At 55.4% G+C, this 18,261-nt stretch overlaps 1 protein-coding gene across 1 annotated transcript; it reads right to left on the bottom strand.

Moving 5' to 3' along the window:
• Positions 1–10,493: 10,493 nt before the first annotated feature.
• SOX9 (SRY-box transcription factor 9) lies at positions 10,494–15,808 on the bottom strand. The gene is made up of 3 exons (XM_063352402.1): positions 14,964–15,808; positions 13,685–13,938; positions 10,494–13,083 (listed from the first exon to the last, which is right to left on the bottom strand). Exons 1-3 carry the CDS (start codon positions 15,392–15,394, stop codon positions 12,302–12,304), a joined length of 1,467 nt encoding a protein of 488 aa, XP_063208472.1. The 5' UTR covers positions 15,395–15,808; the 3' UTR covers positions 10,494–12,301.
• Positions 15,809–18,261: the final 2,453 nt, after the last annotated feature.

Raw genomic sequence — 18,261 nt, 5'->3', positions numbered from 1 at the left:
AATTTATAGCGTCTCTGGACCTTGGGAAAACGTGGCTCCTCTGTCCTTATGGCTTTTACGTGCACCCGCCAGCTCATATCTGCTGCCCGAGGAACAGGGGAGGTGGCAGCTGGGGAGGGGAAGGTTCCAGCAGAGGGTGGGTTTTTCTGAGCAGGGCTCAGCCTCGAGCTTCTCCCTTGGGTCGTCCTGGGCCAGATCACCCATTTTTTCCCCCCAGCCGTCATTACGCGGCATGAACTGTCCCAAGGGACACCACCAGTAACTAGCTGGAGCACGCCAGACCCATGGAGCCAGAAGATGATCCCTGAAGAGGTTGATACGGGAGCAGGAAAAGCTTTTTGAGCCTTTTTGGCTCTGTCAGGGAGAGCAGCGAGGACAGGGCCCATCAGAGACACCGCCTGAGCCCTGTCGTCCCTTGGGGCTGGCGGGAAATGATTCTGTGGCTACTTGGGGTGGGGTTTTTAATTTATTTTAATGAGCTACAAGTACTGCACAGGAACGCGAAGCCCGTGGCTGGATGGGTGCAGGGGAGCCCATGGGTGGCTGGGGCTCTTTCCTCCTGCGGCGGCGGGGCTGCGAAGGGAGCCCAGCACCTGCTGGTTAATTAAAATCTCAAACCCGTGCGCAGTCCGGTTTGCCTTGGCTAAAACCAGTGTGAGAAACTTCCTCGCAGCATTTCTGCGTCGTCCGGGCTGAAGTGTTGTCATCCGAGGCTGCTTTGCATGACAATGCCTTGGGCTCTAATTATGCGCAAGGATGCTAATAGGCACAGAGCGGGGCTGGATCTCCATGGGAAAACTATCTGTTTGCGAGGGGCGGGGGGGAGAAAAGAAAAAGAAAATCCACCCAAACAAAATAAACCATGACAGTTTGGGAAGGGAGGAGGACTGGGGGCGAGGAGAGGGGACGGGAGGCAGCAGAGGGGTTGAGGAAGGCAAGTATGAAGCTAATAAGGCTCAGTTTTGGCTATTTATTAGGGTCTTTTCTCAGTAGTAAGGGAGGCGCTGCGCTGGCCCTCAGTGGCTCCTGCGCCCGCAGGACTAACACGACTGAAATCAGTTCTGCAGTGCTGATGTCCGTGATGATCTTGTGCAAAATCCTGTGTCTCTGGTTTCCCAGTGTCAAATGAGAGTTGTCCGTGCAGTGCTGTGCAGCTCGATCTCAGGTGGGCTGGTGGGGAGAAACTGAGGCACGGGAGAGCTCAGATTTGCCTGGATGCCAGACATGCGAGTGGGGGGGGCTTGGGGGACCCAGTCTTGCTTTTCCCTCTGCTCCCAGTGCTGTATGCTCCAGCACACACTTGTCCTTCTTGTTTTGTTGCTCTAGCGTAGCTACAAAGGGCAATCGCTGTTTCACAGCTGTAGAAAAGGCAGCTGGAAATGAAGGTTTTCGCCCACAGCTGCGCGTGGAGGCTGGTCTTCCCAAGGGCAGTTGGGTTCTTTTCCAGGATGCCCTGTTGGCTTTTCCTTCCTACGTTTCTGAAGAGCATTTTGCAAAGAGTGGGGTATGGGAGCAAGACAGCATCATCCACTGTGTCCTCCCGAGTCTTCTGGGTGTCGTTTCCCCTTTCTCTCTCCTACTTTGAGAAGGCTGAGGTGGCTCTGGAATGGGGAATGTCTGAAACTGGTCATGGATGGACGTGTCTGAGCTTGGGTTTGCAGGTCCATAGAGCAACAGAGATGGTGACTGTGAGAATGTCAGCCCATCTAAGGAGGGGGAGCGGGACCTAGAAACCCCACAGTTTAAACCAGGCTCGTGGCGGGGACAAACTGGGTCTTGAGGCTTTAAGTTTGGCATCTTCGGAAAAGCAGACGAAATTCCTGGCACTCTTTGAGGAGCTGCAGAACGTGCCCGATGACCACGCACCTGACACCTGCTCTGGGCTGGGAGAAAATATATGGCAGGCGTGTGGATGGAGGCTGCGAAGTGTGTAGCGTGGTTATTAGTCCTCATTGAAAAGCTCTCTCACTTAGTGAAAACGAAGAGCATTAAAGAGCCAGGTGCAAGAGTCTAAGGAGCTTAAACCTTCCCCTCGCTGGTGGTGTTGATGTAGTCATCTGGCTTTAATGATATTAGCATTACCCACTCTGTCGGCATTTAAAATGGGGGATGTATTTTTAATGTCCAGCTTACAGGGATTACTTCTGCGTTGTTTCTTTCGAACCTCCTCGTGTACCGAGCAAGTCCTGGGTGAGGACAGTCCCCCACCAGCAGCTGCCACCAAAGAAAACACAGCTGAAAACACCTTGGCTGCTTTTTCCCCCATCAGACCCTGGGCTAAGCGACCTTCTGCTGAGAGGGGCAGGGATGATCCTCGCGTCCTCCACCAGGGTAGGGCTCCTTGGGCGTTCCTGCACACACAAAGGGTGGCCATGCCGATGGCTATGGCAAGCTGGGGACCACAGCGAGCGCTGGATCTGGAGGCTTTCCCCTGCTTTGCGGTGAAGGTGTCCTGACCCGCTCCATGAAGGTGTCCTGCCCCGTTCCAGTCACAGGGGGTTTGTCTTCTCTGACCTTCAGTGTGAAGCGTGGTCTCCAAACGCTGTCGACACTGATGCTGCTTGTTCCCACGAGACATCTCACTGGGGAAGGGCTGGAGCGATGGGATTGCCCAGGTGCTGGGCACCTGTGGGGATGACACGCGTTTGCCCACCCTGACCCAGTTGAGATCAGTAGGATCCACTGGGCTGGGAGTGACCCTGGGCCTTTGAGTCTTCCTCATGCCATCATAGGGATGCTGGGAGGAGAGGAGCCACCTGCTTCCTTGAAATCGCTCTCCTGCCATCTCAGTACCGCGGCAGGATCCTTTCCCCCCCCAAACTGAGCGCATGCCAGCCCAATGCTAATGAGCTTGATTGCTCCCCCTTGTTTCACATTGCATTGCATCACCGAGAGGAAAATCTGAGCTTGGTTTGCTCCAAATCATTGGGGTTTGGGGGAGGGAGTGGAGGACGTAAACATCCAGGGTGGAAAAAATAATCATCTGCGAATGAAAAACTCTGGGTTTTACCCTGAGAAAAGGGGGATAGACAGACTGACAGACCTGATGACAGACCGAGCTCCAAAGCACCCTGGCCCCACAGTGCGGAGAGATGCCTTATTGTTTGATCTGGCTGTGAGACAGATTAGCAGCCCCAGGTGGAAAGTCATAATCTGCATTTAAATGGGCCGGTTATAAAAGGTAGGGAGCCCAGGAGCCCGCAGCATTATGCTGTGTCTTTAGGACTCCGTAATCTCTCTTTATTTTCTCCGCAGTCTGACCTGGGGGCACAGTTTCTAATTACCAGGTCACCCTGCTAATATTGTCATTTCCAGCCAGTGGGTGTGAAACCATAGCAACGCCACATTTGCTTCCAAGTTTCTAGAGGAATAAAATTTGCCTTTTAATCACGGAAAATGACTGGGTGTCTCCCCCCCCCCCCCCCCAACTTACTCCTCACTAATGCAATTCACTATCGGGGTGTTTCAGAGATATTTCAGATGGGACGTTTTTGAAGCTTCACCTTGTGGCTGTGGCCAAAGACAAGGGACGGGAGTCTGTCTCTGTGAGGTTGTAGGCTCCAAGTAGGCGGTTTTGGATGCCAAAGCTTCCCAAATGCATGTGCTGTTCTCCAAAGAAACTCTGTACTTTCTTCGTAGTGTGCTTTTTATCTTTAAAAACTTGTAAGTGAGACGGTGAAAGAGGGAGAAGAGGGGATCAGACACAACTGAGTTATAGGGATGTAACCCGCCATCGCACCGTGGGGGTAATGGTAGGACTAGAGGGAATGGATTAAAACTAGAGGTGGGTCGATTCAGACTGGACGTTGGGAAGAAGTTCTTCACCATGAGGGTGGTGAGACACTGGAACCGGTTGCCCAGAGAGGTGGTGGAAGCCCCATCCCTGGAGGTGTTCAAGGCCAGGCTGGACGGGGCTCTGAGCCACCTGATCTAGTGGGAGGTGTCCCTGCCCAGGGCAGGGGGGTTGGAGCTAGATGATCTTTAAGGTCCCTTCCAACCCTGACAATTCTATGATTCTATGATTCTGTGATGTCCATGTGTACCTGCTTAGCTTGGCTCCGTTGGGAGGTGACCACTGGGATGGTGGCTCCAACTCCTGCATTTCACCTCCCAGTTTGGACAGCTTGGAAAAAGCTCATGGATTCTTCAGGAGGCAACAGGGCTGGTGTGGTGCTCTTTGGCACGATGGCATTGGGTTATCATACCTTCTGCATCTCTGGTAGCGTGGGCCTTCAATATCCACATCTTCCTCTCCCTCACCTGCGTTGCAGCTGCTAAGTCAAAGGTGTGTTGAGCCATTTTTGTCTCCCCTTGGAGCAGATGATAAAAACTTTGACTGGGATGAGTCCGAGGAGCTTCAAAACTCGGGGAGGCTGGTTTCCAGCTCCCAAGGAGTGAAAATCTGGGGCAGAAAATCTGCCCCAATGTCGGGAGACACTCAGGTCAGGTGTGGGCTGAAACTGCCCCTGGGGCCTTCCTCCTGGCTCTGCGCGATACGTTTACTAGTTTCAAAAGCAGTTTCTAACTCAAAGTGAGTCAGACGTGAACTGGAATCACATTGTAAGGTGATTTTCCAGCTGACAGGAGTAGGTTAATTGTAAACTGTCTACTGAAGCTTTAAAACTCCTGTCCAGCCTTATTATTAGCAGTTTAAAATTTATGGAGTGAGACTTTGCTTGGTGATAGTTGGTTTCTGCCCAGACAACGTGTGTAATTAATCCCCACGTTGGGGGAAGGAAAATCAAATGTAAAGCTTTTTAAAGCTTTTTTTTTTTTTTTTTTTTTTCCTCCCCCTTTCCCTGGGACGCAGCTCGGGGCGCGGAGGGGACCTGGGAGGGCTGTGGGGCAGAAACACCGTCCTACCTGCGCTGAGCTGGAGGACCACATCGGCGTCGTCACCGCGAGCGCCGAGGGTTAAATCCTTTCCCGTAGTGAGAAACTTCACTTTGCATTGAAGGGAAGTGCAGGCTGGGGACTAAAACTGTCCCCTGAAACGCTGGGAAATTAGCCTGTGAATCTGGACTCCGCAGGATGGAGATCTAGTGGGAGGTGTCCCTGCCCAGGGCAGGGCGTTGGAACTAGATGATCTTTAAGGTCCCTTCCAACCCAAACCATTCTGCGATTCTATCCCGATGGGGTTTTTAAAGAGGATGATGGAGGTGACTCCAGATCACAGAATCACAGAATGGTGGGGGTTGGCAGGGCCCTCTGGAGATCACCCAGTCCCACCCCCTGCCAGAGCAGGGTCACCCACAGCAGGTGGCACAGGAACGCGTCCAGGCGGGGTTGGAATGTCTCCAGAGACGGAGACTCCCCCACCTCTCTGGGCAGCCTGTGCCAGGGCTCTGCCACCCTCAGGGTAAAGAAGTTCCTCCTCATGTTTAGGTGGAACTTCCCATGGTCAAGTTTGTGCCCGTTACCACTTGTCCTGTCGCCGGGCACCACTGAGAAGAGCCTGGCCCCATCCTCCTGACACCCCCCCTTTACGTGTTTATAAGTGTTGATAAGATCCAGGGGTTGAAGCTGACTCTGCTGCGGGGCAGGGGCCGGGGCCGGGTTGTCCCCATGCTGCTTGCTCACGCCGGTACCTCTTGCAGCTCGGACTCCGCGGGGGTGTTTTCTGCACGTGGCCATCTCGGGACGGCCACACGTTATTCAGCCTGTGGGTTTCCTCGAGTCGGAGCTACGACCTTGTTAAAAATTTACTTATTTCCAGGCTAAATAGCTGCATCTGTCTGGCGTGGGCAGCCCTTGGACCCGGTTACGCCTCTCTCCGTCGGGCTGAAGAGCCGTGTTATTGCGCCTCCGCTCCCGGGGCGCTGCGGTTTCAGCGCTCGTAAGCTGCACAGACCGAGCTCTCAGACTCTCTCCCTGTAAAACCTTTTAGTCACTGAAAACCGAGAGCGGCTCCCAGGCAGGTAATTAATTAGAAATGTGAATTTGGAGGCTTGTTTCCCTTCCCTTCGTAGAGTTGCTGTTATTTCTTATTTCAAACGATTTTTATTGAGCCTCTTATAAACATGACTCTGTTTTAATGGAGAAACGGCTCCCCTCCCCACCCCGGCTCTACAAACAACGTGTCTCAAGGCTCGAGCGACTCGAGCCGTTGATGGTCTCGGGCTCCGTGTGCGCCCATGTACGCGCACACGTGCAGAACTAAACTGGAATTTCGCAGCCGCGGGGTTGGCTGAGCCGCGCTGATCCGGCTCCCCGCGCCTGGGCCAGGCTCCTGTTGACTTCAGTAGAGCCTTGCCCGGTTTATGAGCCTTCGGAGCGCAGCCCCGAGCGGGGGCTGCTCGTATAACAGCTATTGCGTGATTAGTATTTGTATTACAATAGCACTTCAGGACCCCAGTTGCGGCTCAGCGCCCCATTAGAGTAGTCCTTGTACAAACACGTAGTAAAGAGGTGGGCTCTGACCCAAGGAGCGAACAATTGAGGGCTTTACGGCCCCCGAGGCACCTCAGGATCAATTATTTATATTACAGTAGCACTTACGGCATGTCTGTGCCCACGCTGATGGGGGCGGCTCTGCTGTCTGTGGCCTGTTCCTGGGAATTTGGGCGTCTGCGGGACGGGCGGGCAACACCGGGCTCTGCTGCTGGAGCCATGAAGGGATGCTCGGTGACGACCCGTTCTTGCTCCAGAGGGGTCGATTCTGACACAGGGGTGGCTTTGCCTTTCCCCCCGGCTGAGGCAGATTGCGGGGGGAGGCAGGAGGGGTCCACAGGAGCCTTTCCCTCCCCTTCCCTCCTGCGTTTATAGCATGGTCCTGGGTGCGATGGGTGCTGTGCAACCTCTTGCTCCGGCCAAATCCAGCCATCTGCCCTCGCACCCTTGGAGCCGGTGCCGCACACGCGGGGCAGGAGGGTGCAGGAAGCAGTCCTTTGGGTGGGGGCAGCCCCCGGGCACGGGGGAGCAGCCCGGCTTGGTGGCAGTGGAGGGGACAGCAGTGTCTTGGTGGCCTGCAGCATTGCACGGGGCATCCTCGGCAGCCGCTTCCCGAGCTGGGAGCTGCTCCCATCCGCACCCGCGTCCCCGGCCACCGCCGTTCTGGTCACAGGAGAGCCTGAGAGGCAGGAGGTTTGTGCTAGGGAGTGGTTTAAGGCATTTTTTTCCATATTCTCTCTGATTCCTTGGACCCGTCTGTGCCTGGTGTCTCCAAAGCTCTCCTCTCTCCCCACCTTTTCCAAATGGGTTTGTCCGCGTTGAATCCATCTCAGTCCAGTTTTGCTGGCGTCAGTGGAGAAAAGGGGACTTGCGTTTGTCCCCTGCTTCTTAAGACACCTCTCCTGGGGTGGCAGCAGCTCCTGGATGGGGGCTGGGGGGTCCCAGCTGCTGAGCGTGGTCCGGGATGGACCCAAAAGCTGAAGATGCTGGGGGGAAACCCAGCTTGCTCTTTTTGCTTTGACATATCAATCTGCATCTCATTTAACCACCTGACTCCTGGAACTGGGCCCTGAAAAAGGGAAAAGAGAAACCCAAGCAAACCTCCCCTGACTCGCAGCGAGCCCGGCTCCGCTGTGATAAATCCCGGTTCCACGTCCCAAACGCTGCAGCTGGGCAGGAGCCGGGGCCGATCCCAGGATCCCGGCACACAGCTGGCTGCGATCTCGCCTTCCCTCCTGGAGAAAGCCCCGGCTTTAATACGATGTCAACATGAACAGCTGGCTGAGGAAATGCAAATTGAAGCTACATTTCTGAGCAGTTGACACCGCGGCAGGCGGCCGGCACGCAGAGCCGGGGGTGGCTGTGGAGCCCGGCACCACGGGGCATTACGGGGACCTGGGCAGAGAAGAGGGGGTGTGCCATGGGGGTGCCTAGGGCTGCTTTGAAATTTTCTCCCCATTCTTTAGTTTTTAAAAAAATTACTTCCCCCCCCCCCACCCCGAACCGATGGAAAAAAGCAAACTCATCACTAAGCCGAAACATTGCCAAAGGGGAAGCCGCCGGCCGCGCGGCTCGCCCTCGCTCTGCCCTGCGGCTTTCTGTGGGTGCTGGCAGGGGGGTGGGGTGGGGGGTGTCTGGCGGTGCCCCCCACCCTGCCCTGGCTGACGGCGCTCCCCGACTCGCCGCGCAGCATTGCAGCAGCCCCGGTGCACATCTGTCCCCGCGCCCGCTCTTATCTGCTGCGGCTCAAACCTGCCCTGCAGCATTGTAAGAGTTCCCTTGAATTTTTTTTTTTTTTAAATTCTTTTTTTTTTTTTTTTTTTTTTTTTTTGGGTCCCCTCCCACCCCTCCTGCTCTGCTTCCTGGCACAAACGGCCCTGCAGCTTTGCAGCTTTTCCAGCATTTTTCTCGCTTGCCTGGGGTCCCCCTCGGCAGAGCCCCGCCGGTGGGTGGGCAGGAAGCCGGGAGCTGCCCGGGGACCCGTGTCCAGCTCGGCTTTCCCCAGTGGAGGCCAAGAGCATTAAAGCCCACACCATAAGTAAACAGCGCAGAAATTACAGGTCCAGGGTTGGGTCATGAGCTTTGCTCTTTTGGTTTCTTGCGGGGAAGATATCCCTGGGATGCTTCCGGCTGGAAGGTGGAGCCGTCGCGAGGAGGGGGGCAGAGAGGGGAGCCCAGCACGGCTGCGTGGGGACAGAAACGCCACCGCAGACCCCCAGGAGCAGCCGGGGCTCCTCACAGCGCTGCCTGTTTGGGGTCATCCCAGCCCTGCCCCGCTCCCACCCTCCGGTTCTCAGTATTCCCAGTGCAAACTGGGGCGGGGGGGGGGGGGATGCAAAGGGTCCCTCACAGCCTGGACCCCCGGAGAGGCTGGCAGGCAAAGGCTGTCCCCTTTTTTGGGATGTTTTCCAGCTTGTTGCTGGGTAACAGCCCAACCCACCCACACCAGCATCAGAAAGGCATTAACTGGTTTATTGAATTGTTTGCAGCCGGCTGCCGCTCTCGGCCGTGCCGTGCCGGCGATGGGCCAGCCAGGCTCCCACCGGGGCTACCGGGCGCTTCCTCGCCATAACGCCGCGGCCTGCGTTTGTTCTTCTTTCCAGAGGAACAGCAAAGCCAAAACTTGGAGCGGGCAAAGTCCGCACCGGGCCAGGGAAACCCGCCACGTGCTGCGGGAAAATGGCTGGGAGCAAAGCGTTCCCACCAGCCGCGGTGGCTGATTGCACAGGTAAATAGTGACACTGACCTTAACTAATGCCCAGAGTAAATGAATCCCTTTCAGTTAATTGGCTTAAGTGTTACTTGTAGTGAGAGTCAATATTTTACAACGGTGCGGGGCCTTTGCATTGCAGTCGTGAGCTCCTCGTGCTCTGCGCGCGGGGGCTGCTCCGGGGAGCAGGTCTCACTGCTGGGGGCAGAGGTGAGATTTTTGGGAAGGGAAAGGGTCTGGAGAGAATAAACTGTCGGCTAAGTTGTGTTTGATCAGATCTGGGTTTATTAACGTAGCCCTGCCGGGGCACCCCGAGGCATCCCGCGCTGCGTCTGCCCTGTGCTCACCGCGTCTTCGAGTCTGGGGCAAGTTAGGACGTTTTTGCAGTTTCCATAGGTGAATAACTGTGCCCTCGGAGGGAACCCGCGCGGACTCGTGACCCCTGCAGTGATGCCAGCAGCAGGTACCCGCTCCTCGGTGCTGGCAACCAGCGGGGCAGAGGACTCCCAAAGCTCAGTGCGTCTGTGCCCCAGCGCAGGGCTGTGGCAAACGATGCTGCCAGGGCGAGGGGGGGAAGCCGTGGGCTGGGTGGCCCGGAGCAGCGGGATTACAGCCCAGGCGAGTTCGGAGCAGGGATTTGTCTGGGCTGGGTTCGATAGGAACAGCAGCGCCTGGCTGAGCTGGGGAGGGGGGGGTGTCTTTCCTCACTGGGGTGCCTGCGCTGCGTCTCTGGGGCTGTGGGACAAGCTCAGGGACAAGCGGTGGCATCGATCTGTGGGGATGACACATGTCCCGCTTGGCTGTTTAGGGCTTTTCAGCTCTTTTGGAGGAGAATTCCAGCAGTTTTGTAAGAATGACCTGGAAGCCCAAACCCCCTCGGCAGCTCCTCTCCCCCCCCCAGCATCCTCCCAAACCGGGGCAGCTGGGAGCGGTGACAGCGGCCAGGGCCAGCGTGGCTTGGGGACAACTGGAGCTCGGTTGTCACCTTCGGAGTTCACAGCCTGAATTGTCACAGCCCGGGTGACGCTGGTTTTTGTCCGTCCCTGAATCCCGTTGCCTCTTCCCTGGCTCCGGTGGCCCTGGGGTGGCCGGGCTCAGGACCTTGGGACACCCCAAGTCCCAGCAGTGAAGCTAAACCCAGCCCGGGGGCTTCGGCCCGGCCCCGGCTTGGCCCGGAGGCTGTTAATAAATCAGACACCGGTGGGGTGTTTTAATACAATGTATATTTATTGCAAACAATAATATACAATAAAAAAAAAAAAAGGTAAGTTTCACAAAGAGAAGGATCTTGCAAACAAACCAAACCAAAAAAAACTTACCTAAAGACAAAATATGATTTAAATGACAGGTCTTTTAAGTTACAGAAATACTTTAAAAAGATCTGCTTTTATACAGAAATAGAAAGATGCCATATTATAAGAGTGCTTTAAGATTTTTTTTTTTCTTCTACTGAATCCCTAAAAAAAAAAAAAATGTTAACAAATATATCATTTTTTTTTTTTAAATAAAAAAAAGTTTGCTGTCTTTTTTAAAAAGCAATCCTTAACTGTTCAGCCACAGCTTCACCAAAGTCAGTGCCCCCACCTCAAGCCACTTTTTGGGGGGCGGGGGGGGGGTGGAAGGCTAAAACGGTGCCGCGGCCACGGCCGGGGCGTCGGGTCTCCTCCTCGTGTGTCCCAGAGAGCTGAGGCAGAAAACAAGGCAAATGATTCAGTGATACGCTACATTTGCAATCTTTAGTTTGTACAATTCATTTTTTTTTTCCAGTTTATCCTTAAGACAAAAGAAAAAAAAAAAATAAAGGAAGAGCACAAGTTTGTACAAACCCAGGACACAGATTCCAAAAAGAATAATAATAATAATAATAAAAAAAAAAGAATTAAAGAGATAAATAAAGGACTGGTTACAGTTTAGACCATAATTTAACAGGCACGGTTACCTTCCAAATAATGCTCCCACAAACGCTTTTGAAAGGACTTAAAATAGAAGGGAGATTTAAAAAAAAAAAAGAAAAAAGAAGGAAATTGTGATTAAAAACTGCTCTTCTCACAAAATAAATAATTTAAAGTATCTGTGATGTCCCGCAAAGCAGAGGGGAGCCCCTGGGTGGGTTGTGCATCAGGCTCGGCTGGAGGGGGTCACGCTCAGCCCCCCCCAGCCCCAGGGACGGGCAGAGCTGGGGGCAAGTGATTATCCCAGGGCTGCTTTTAAGGCTTCTCAACAGCACTTCTTGCTGTTTTGGGGATTTTTTTCTTTTTTTAGTTTTTTTTTCTTTTTTTAATTAAAAAAAGCTTTCTGTTTTTCTTTCTTAAGGCTCAAGGTTATTAAAAAATAAAGTTAAAAATCTTCTGCCGGCTGGTTTTCGCTATTAGAAAAATAAAGCCTCTCCCATGCTCGTCCCCACACAATCTCAGCTCGCGTCTCCCGCGCCGCGGAGCTGACCATCGCTAAGCCTGACGCTGGCCACTTAACAGAGCTTTGTTCCGAGTTAAAAGCACGCCGTTTTGCTTTTTAATTTTTATTTTTAGAGAAAAAAAAAAAAAAGACACTTATCTATACAAAAATACCTCTGACTGCAAGAAAACCTAGGACTGCTCCACTAAGTGTCATTTTTTTTAGCTGTTGGAAAAATAAGAGCGTTTTTAAAAAATCTCTAAAAAATATGTATAAATCCCCTCAAATTGGTAACGAATCATACACAGTACATACTAAAAAATATTTAAAATAGAGAATATTCCTCACAGAGGACTCTGAGTTCTCTCTTTTTTCCCCCCCATTTTTTTTTTTTTTGCTTTTTTTAGTTACTGCTAAAAAAAAAAAAAAAAAATCATTACAAAAGTCCAGAGAACAAGACAGCTGAGCTGGTTGGTTAGAAATCTCCTCTCCACGCCGCGCCCTGGAAGCAGAGTTGAAAGTCCAGTCCTTGGAAAGTCTGTACCGAGTTTTGCCGGGTCTCGGGGCGGTCGGCCCCTGTCCTGGAGGATGCTGTAGTGCAGAAGGCTCGAGGCGCTCTCTCCTCCCCGCCAGCTTTGACTTTAGCGTCTCTTTTTTAATTATTATTTTAATTTCAAAGAAGGACAAAAGTCTGAGGAAGTTCCCCGATCATCATGTTGTTGCTTCTTTCGTGCTTTTTTGATTTTTTTTTTTTTAAATTTATTTTTTATTTTTATTACTATTATTTGTATTTTATTGGAAATGGCTTTAGGGTCTGGTGAGCTGTGTGTAGACGGGCTGTTCCCAGTGCTGGGGGCTGTGGGTCTGGGGGATGGAGGGGACCCCTGAAGTGTCTGCAATGGGGGTGTACATGGGGCGCTGCGTGGGGTTCATGTAGGTGAAGGTGGAGTAGAGGCTGCTGCTCTGCCCGGCGGCATGGCTGTAGTAGGAGCTGGAGTTCTGGTGGTCGGTGTAGTCGTACTGGGAGCGGGTGATGGTGGGGTAGGAGGAGCCGTAGTGCTGGAGGTTGAAGGAGCTGTAGTTGAGCTGCTGCGGGGAGTGCTGCTGCTGCTCGCTGTAGTGGCTGGGGCTCAGCTGCTCCGTCTTGATGTGCGTCCGCTGCTGCGCGGTGCCCTGCTCCCCGCTCAGCGCCGGCAGCCCGTGCTGCGCCGGCGGCTGCGCCTGCGGCGGGGGCTGCGGCGGGGGCTGCGGCTGCTGCTTCGACATCCAGACGTGGCCGGCGCCGGCCTGCGAGCCCGCCGTGCTGCTGATGCCGTAGCTGCCGCTGTAGGTCACCTGGCCGTGGGTGGCCGGGACCCCCGGGTGACCGTTGGGGGGGAGGTACTGATCGAACTCGTTGACGTCAAAGGTCTCGATGTTGGAGATGACATCGCTGCTGAGCTCGCCGATGTCCACGTCTCGGAAATCAATGTGGGGCGGCTGCCGGCCACCTTCTTGCAGAGGGCGGCCCTCCCGCTTCAGGTCCTGCTTGCCCGGCTGCACGTCCGTCTTGGGGGTGGTGGGGGGCGTGGGGGGGCCCTGCGATTGCCCTGCGGGAGGAAAGAAAGAGCATGGGGGTGAAGGGGGTGTCGCTTCTGCGACGGCCGGGCACCCCAGCGCCCGTGGCTCCCCGAGGCGGGAGGTGCTGCTGGACGCGATAACGCTGTTAATCGTTAACCCGCGGCCGGATAACAGCACGTCGCTTCTGAAAGCAGTTGCGTCGGGCAACACAAACACGTCCAGGTGCGAGGGACACAGATGTGAGCCCCACCAGCGCCCATCTATCGCGCCGGGTAAAACAACCCAGCCTGCAGGCATGAGTCACGACAGCGGGGCCGTCTTTTGGTTTATTTATTTTTTTTTTTTTAAAAAAAAAGGATGGGTTCATGTTTCTCGTGGGCGGAGGGGGTGGAAGCAGCCGCAGGGGCTGGCACACACGGGCGAGCATTTGTGTGCCCGTGCTATGGGGAAGGCTGGCGGGCAGCTCTGCCCCTCTCCCGGCGCAGCCATCCCCTTCTTGCTGTATGTCTGGGTGTCTCTCCTTTTTTCCCCGTCCCTCCTTACCCAGTCCCACTTTCAGCCTGGCTTGGGATGCAACTTTTCTTAGGTAGCCGTGACTTAACCCCCCCGTAACACCTCGCGAGCACCTACCCGAGTGCTCGCCGGGGGAGTGCACCTCGCTGATGCTGGAGGACGACTGCGGGGAGTCCGCCTGCAGCGCCTTGAAGATGGCGTTGGGGGAGATGTGGGTTTGCTCGGAGCCCTCCTCCTGCTCCGACTGCCCATTCTTCACCGACTTCCTCCGCCGTGGCTGGTACTTGTAGTCGGGATGGTCCTTCTTGTGCTGCACCCGCAGCCGCTCGGCCTCCTCCACGAAGGGACGCTTCTCGCTCTCGTTCAGCAGCCTGTGGGGGGGGGGGGGTGGAACGGGACATGGGGGGTGAGGGGCTGCAGCTCAAGGGGGGGCATTAGCGGCTTCCCCCCACTATGGCATTACCACCAGCCCAGACCTCTGGGTTCCCCCGAACGGCAATGCAAAGGCCCCCACACTGCTGAACGCCCCTGTCTGGGGCACATGCTGGTTGTCAGCCCCCCTTCTTGCCCCCCCCCCGCCAGATTCCTTCGGTAGCCGAACAAGAGGTGCAAGAGCCACGGCAGAGTCCAGTCCTCATCCCCCCCCCAAAAGGTCCCCCCTGCAGAGGCGCATGTCCTGTCCCCAGGGCACTTGAGGTGACAGACCTGTCACTGCCTGCCAGGGCCAGGTTTGCTCCCTGCTTTCTTTCCCTGCCGCAAATTTAGGATTCCCCCCCCGCCCCCCGCCCCTTCCCTTCTGCAGTCACAGCGCAAGAGGCAGCCAGGTGACTCACTTTCCTTCTGTTTTCCTCCCCTCCCTGCCTTATTTTGGAAGTCGGAGGGCACCCAGCCATGTGCCACTCATCGCCGCCACCCACCCACCCGGGGCTTGGCACCGCACGGCGACCGCTCGCCGCCCCCCCCCCCCCCACTCCCCCGCCCCGGCTCGCCCCGCACCGCTTCTCCTCCCGGCTCGAGCTGATGCAATCCCCAAAAACCATCATTTCCTCGGGACCAGAGCACAAACAAACACAGGCCAAGGCGGGCCCCCGGCTCCGCCAACCCCCCCCCCCCCCCCCCCCAGCACGGCCTGGCCCGCTTCCACCCGGGGCCATTCCTCAAGGGAAAGAAACCACTTGCAAAAACAGAAGGGAACCACTTTCCCTACTTTCCCCCTGCTATTCTGGCTTCTCCTGCGCCAAAGGAGTTCGCCAGCCCGTGCAAAAGTTTTCAGCGAGTTTTTCCAGCCTTAAAACCATCCTCCGACTGCTGGGACATACTTCGCCCCCCGCCCACCCCACTCCGCACCGCCCCGCACCAGCATCCCCCGCCGAGCCCTCCCGGGCTCCGCACTCACCTCCAGAGCTTGCCCAGGGTTTTGCTGAGCTCGGCGTTGTGCAGATGCGGGTACTGGTCCGCCAGCTTCCTGCGGGCCGCCTGCGCCCACACCATGAAGGCGTTCATGGGTCTCTTGACGTGGGGCTTGTTCTTGCTGGATCCGTTGACCCGCACGGGCATGGGCACCAGCGTCCAGTCGTAGCCCTTGAGCACTTGGCTCACCGCCTCTCGGATGCACACCGGGAACTTGTCCTCGTCGCTCTCCTTCTTCAGGTCCGGGTCACCCTTGGGGAAGGTGTTTTCTTGGGGTCTGGTGTTCTCCGTGTCCGAGCCGGATCCAGAGGGGCAGGGGGAGCCGGCGGAGTCATCCGACATGGTGGGGCTGGGGGCGTCGGAGATACATTTGTCCTGTTCTTCTGTCATTTTCATGAAGGGGTCTAGGAGATTCATGCGAGAAAGTGGCAGAGGGGGGGACAGGGGATGAAAAAAAAAAATAAAAAAAAAAAATATAAAAAAATCAGGTGGCTCGGGGGCAGGGAAGGGTTAAAAAAAGTAAAACTAGGAGACGAAGTCTCCACCAGCGTGAAGCCCGGCTGGGGAGAGGAGAGAGAAAGCTGGAAAAAGTTTGCAAAAGTTTTTTTATTATTGTTCCCTACCCCTCTAAGTGAAAATAAAAAAACACGGGGGGGCGGGGGGAGAAACTTTTGCAAGTTGCAGGAGAAAAGGGGCGGGTGGGGGGGGAAAAAAACCCCGTAGCAGGAGCGGCGGCGACGGCAGGAGGAGGCCGGGTGGCCGTCGGTGGGCAGCGTGGGGCTGGAGTGGCCGTGGGTGGGCGGCGGTGGCCGGTGTCGCCCCGCCGGTCTCCAGCGCGGCTCTGCGGCCCGCGCCGCGGCCGCGGAATAAATACTCTGCGCGGCGATTTCGGCCCGGGAGCGCTCCGCCAATGGGCGCCCGGCCCCCGGGGGCTGGCGTGCACGCCATTGGCTGCGCCGCCGCCGAGGGGCGGGGCCGGCGGGGCGCGCAGCGGCCGCGCCGCGCAGGGGGCGGCTGGCGGGGGGCGCGGGGGGGGGGGGGCGAGGGCGCGGAGAGGGGAGCGCCTTACGCGGGTGCGGAGCGCTGGCGGACCCCCGCGCCCCTCTGCGCCGCTCCGCCCGCCGCAGGGGTGTCTGCCTCGGCGGGAGCTGCGGAGCGAGCGCGGGGAAGGCGGGGGGACACGGACGCGCGACCCGCTGCGGGTTTTACCGCGGGGCGGGCAGCCCTCCGCGGGCGCGGAGCGGCGGTGGGGGAGCGCGGCGGCGCGGCGGGACCCGCGGGCGCTGCGCGGCGCCGTCCAGAGGGGGCGCCAAAGGCCCAGGAACGGCGCGTTGGGGGCGGGGAGCGTTGCGCGCCCGCGGGGGGACGGGGCGGACGTCGGGGGGGGGGGGGGGATGGGGTGGGTTCCGCGCCCGCTGCGCCCCCCCCGCCTCTCCGCGCCCCCCTCCGCGGCGCCGCCCCTGCTGGCGCTGTGCGTAGGGGCCGACACGGGGGGGGTGCGTGAAACTTAAGATACCCCAAAACGCACTTTTTGTTTTTGGGGGGGGGGGAAGGTGTGCGCGCGTCGGTTTCTCCCCCCGCGCCCATCCCATGCCACTGCACGAAAGCCCCATATTCCCCCCCATTTTTTTTTTTTTATCCCTCCTTGTAGGATTACTTTTGAGTCCCCGCGGAATCCCTGCCCTGCTGCGGGGTGAGGGACCGGGCTCCCGGGGAAGCGCTGCGAGGGGAAAAGGGGGGGGCCGCCCCCTCCCTTCCCCACCCCCCCCCCCCCCCAAAAAAAAAAAAAGTTTTGCCGAGTTGACCAACTCTTAGCATCAAAACAAAACAATGAAAAGCAAACAAATAAACCCTGGGAGCGTATCTCTAGATCAATAGACCTCCCCGTGTAGTGAATCGCAGAGGATCTGCGTTTTTAATAGCAAATTGCTTTTCCGTGCGCGTGAGAGCGAAGTATCGGGGATGCTGCGGGAGAGAAGTCGGTATTTTAGAGTGAATAAAGCAAATTTCATCTTTTAGGGTTTAAAGGAGAAAGGGGGTGTTTGGTGAGAACTGATTTTTGGTGCAGAAGCGCACGCAGGCAGCACGCGGGGTGAGCTGCCCCCCATCGCCGGGGTTTCGGGGTGGGGGGAGAGACCTTCTGCCATTTCTCCCGTTGCAAAATGCGCACTACATAATTCTTGATTTTAGCCGGAGCGTTGAGGTCGGTGCTTTATCGAAGCTGCTTTAATTTGCAGCTTTTGTCCTGTTGGAGAATCCTCGGGGCCGCGGCCGGCGCGGTGGCCGTGCCCTGGTCTGAGTCCCTGGTCACGATTGTCACCGTTACGTTACTAAGCGCGTTTGAAAAGGTATTGGAAATGGCATATGAAAAAAAAGTAAAAAAAAAAAAAAAAAAGAAAAAGAAAAAAAAAGGAAAAAGGCAGCGGGGGAAGGAGCTCTGAATAAACGCGTTTGAAAGCAATCTCCCTGGTAGACCCTGCTTGTCTTTTGCTATCTTTCCCTGAGGGTTATTTTTGTTTATTTTTTATGTTTTTTTGCTTGCAAACTTTTGGAAAGTAGTTTTCTTTGGGTGAGTGTAAAGGTAAGTGTCCGTCCTATTTGCAGAGCCTTTGTCTGAGAGAACAGGGGGACTGAGAGCAACGGGAGATTTCTCTCCATCAGCGTTTGGGGTTTCGCCTGCCGGCGACACCGAAGACGGGTTTCACAGCGTTGCGTAGCTTTACTTTGCTAAATACGCAGTCGGCCAAGAGGGAGATAACGCTGAATTTTGTATCGTTATTTGCAGTGAGAAAGGTAAACTTGTAGTAAACGTTAAAGGAGATAATTTTGAAATATTTTCCCTTGGCAATTTCAGCTCTGGGCGAGTGCACGAGTGGAACTGAGCTCAACAAATCTCTTTTAATAGATGTATTTGTTATAGGAACATCAAAGAAAACTCGGGCAGTAGATTGTTCTTATCTCAGCTGGAGCTGCTGTAGCAAAAATCCGAACAAATGTACCTGGAGGAGACAAATATGGTGACAACAGCTTGTTCCATGGCTTTCCTGCTGATTGGCAGAGATAAACACAAAAACAATTTGGGAGGATAATTGATTTAATGAAAAGTGTAATAATTAGAACATTTTTCATTCTGAAAGTCCATCTGCTGAAAGGGACTCTGGCTTTTCATTACAAAAGACTCTGTTTTAACAAAAGAAAGTGGTTTGACAAGTTTGAACAATAAACAAAAGAGAAATGGGAAAGAGCTTTCCAGTTCTGTTATCGTGTGTAATTTTATAATTTCT

The sequence above is a fragment of the Chroicocephalus ridibundus genome, chromosome 14 (assembly GCF_963924245.1).
Source record: "Chroicocephalus ridibundus chromosome 14, bChrRid1.1, whole genome shotgun sequence".
Classification (NCBI taxonomy): domain Eukaryota; kingdom Metazoa; phylum Chordata; class Aves; order Charadriiformes; family Laridae; genus Chroicocephalus; species Chroicocephalus ridibundus.
The sequence above is the reverse complement of the archived record's forward strand: the minus strand, read 5'-3'. Positions and strand labels throughout refer to the sequence as shown.

Bases quoted from the DNA above. Each gene is read 5' to 3' on its own strand.
- SOX9 (XM_063352402.1), bottom strand. From the start codon at position 15,394: ATGAATCTCCTAGACCCCTTCATGAAAATGACAGAAGAACAGGACAAA. The intron at 13,939-14,963 runs GTGAGTGCGGAG...CCCCCCCCACAG, and splicing joins ACCCTGGGCAAGCTCTGGAG to GCTGCTGAACGAGAGCGAGA. The intron at 13,084-13,684 runs GTAGGTGCTCGC...TTCCTCCCGCAG, and splicing joins CTCCCCCGGCGAGCACTCGG to GGCAATCGCAGGGCCCCCCC.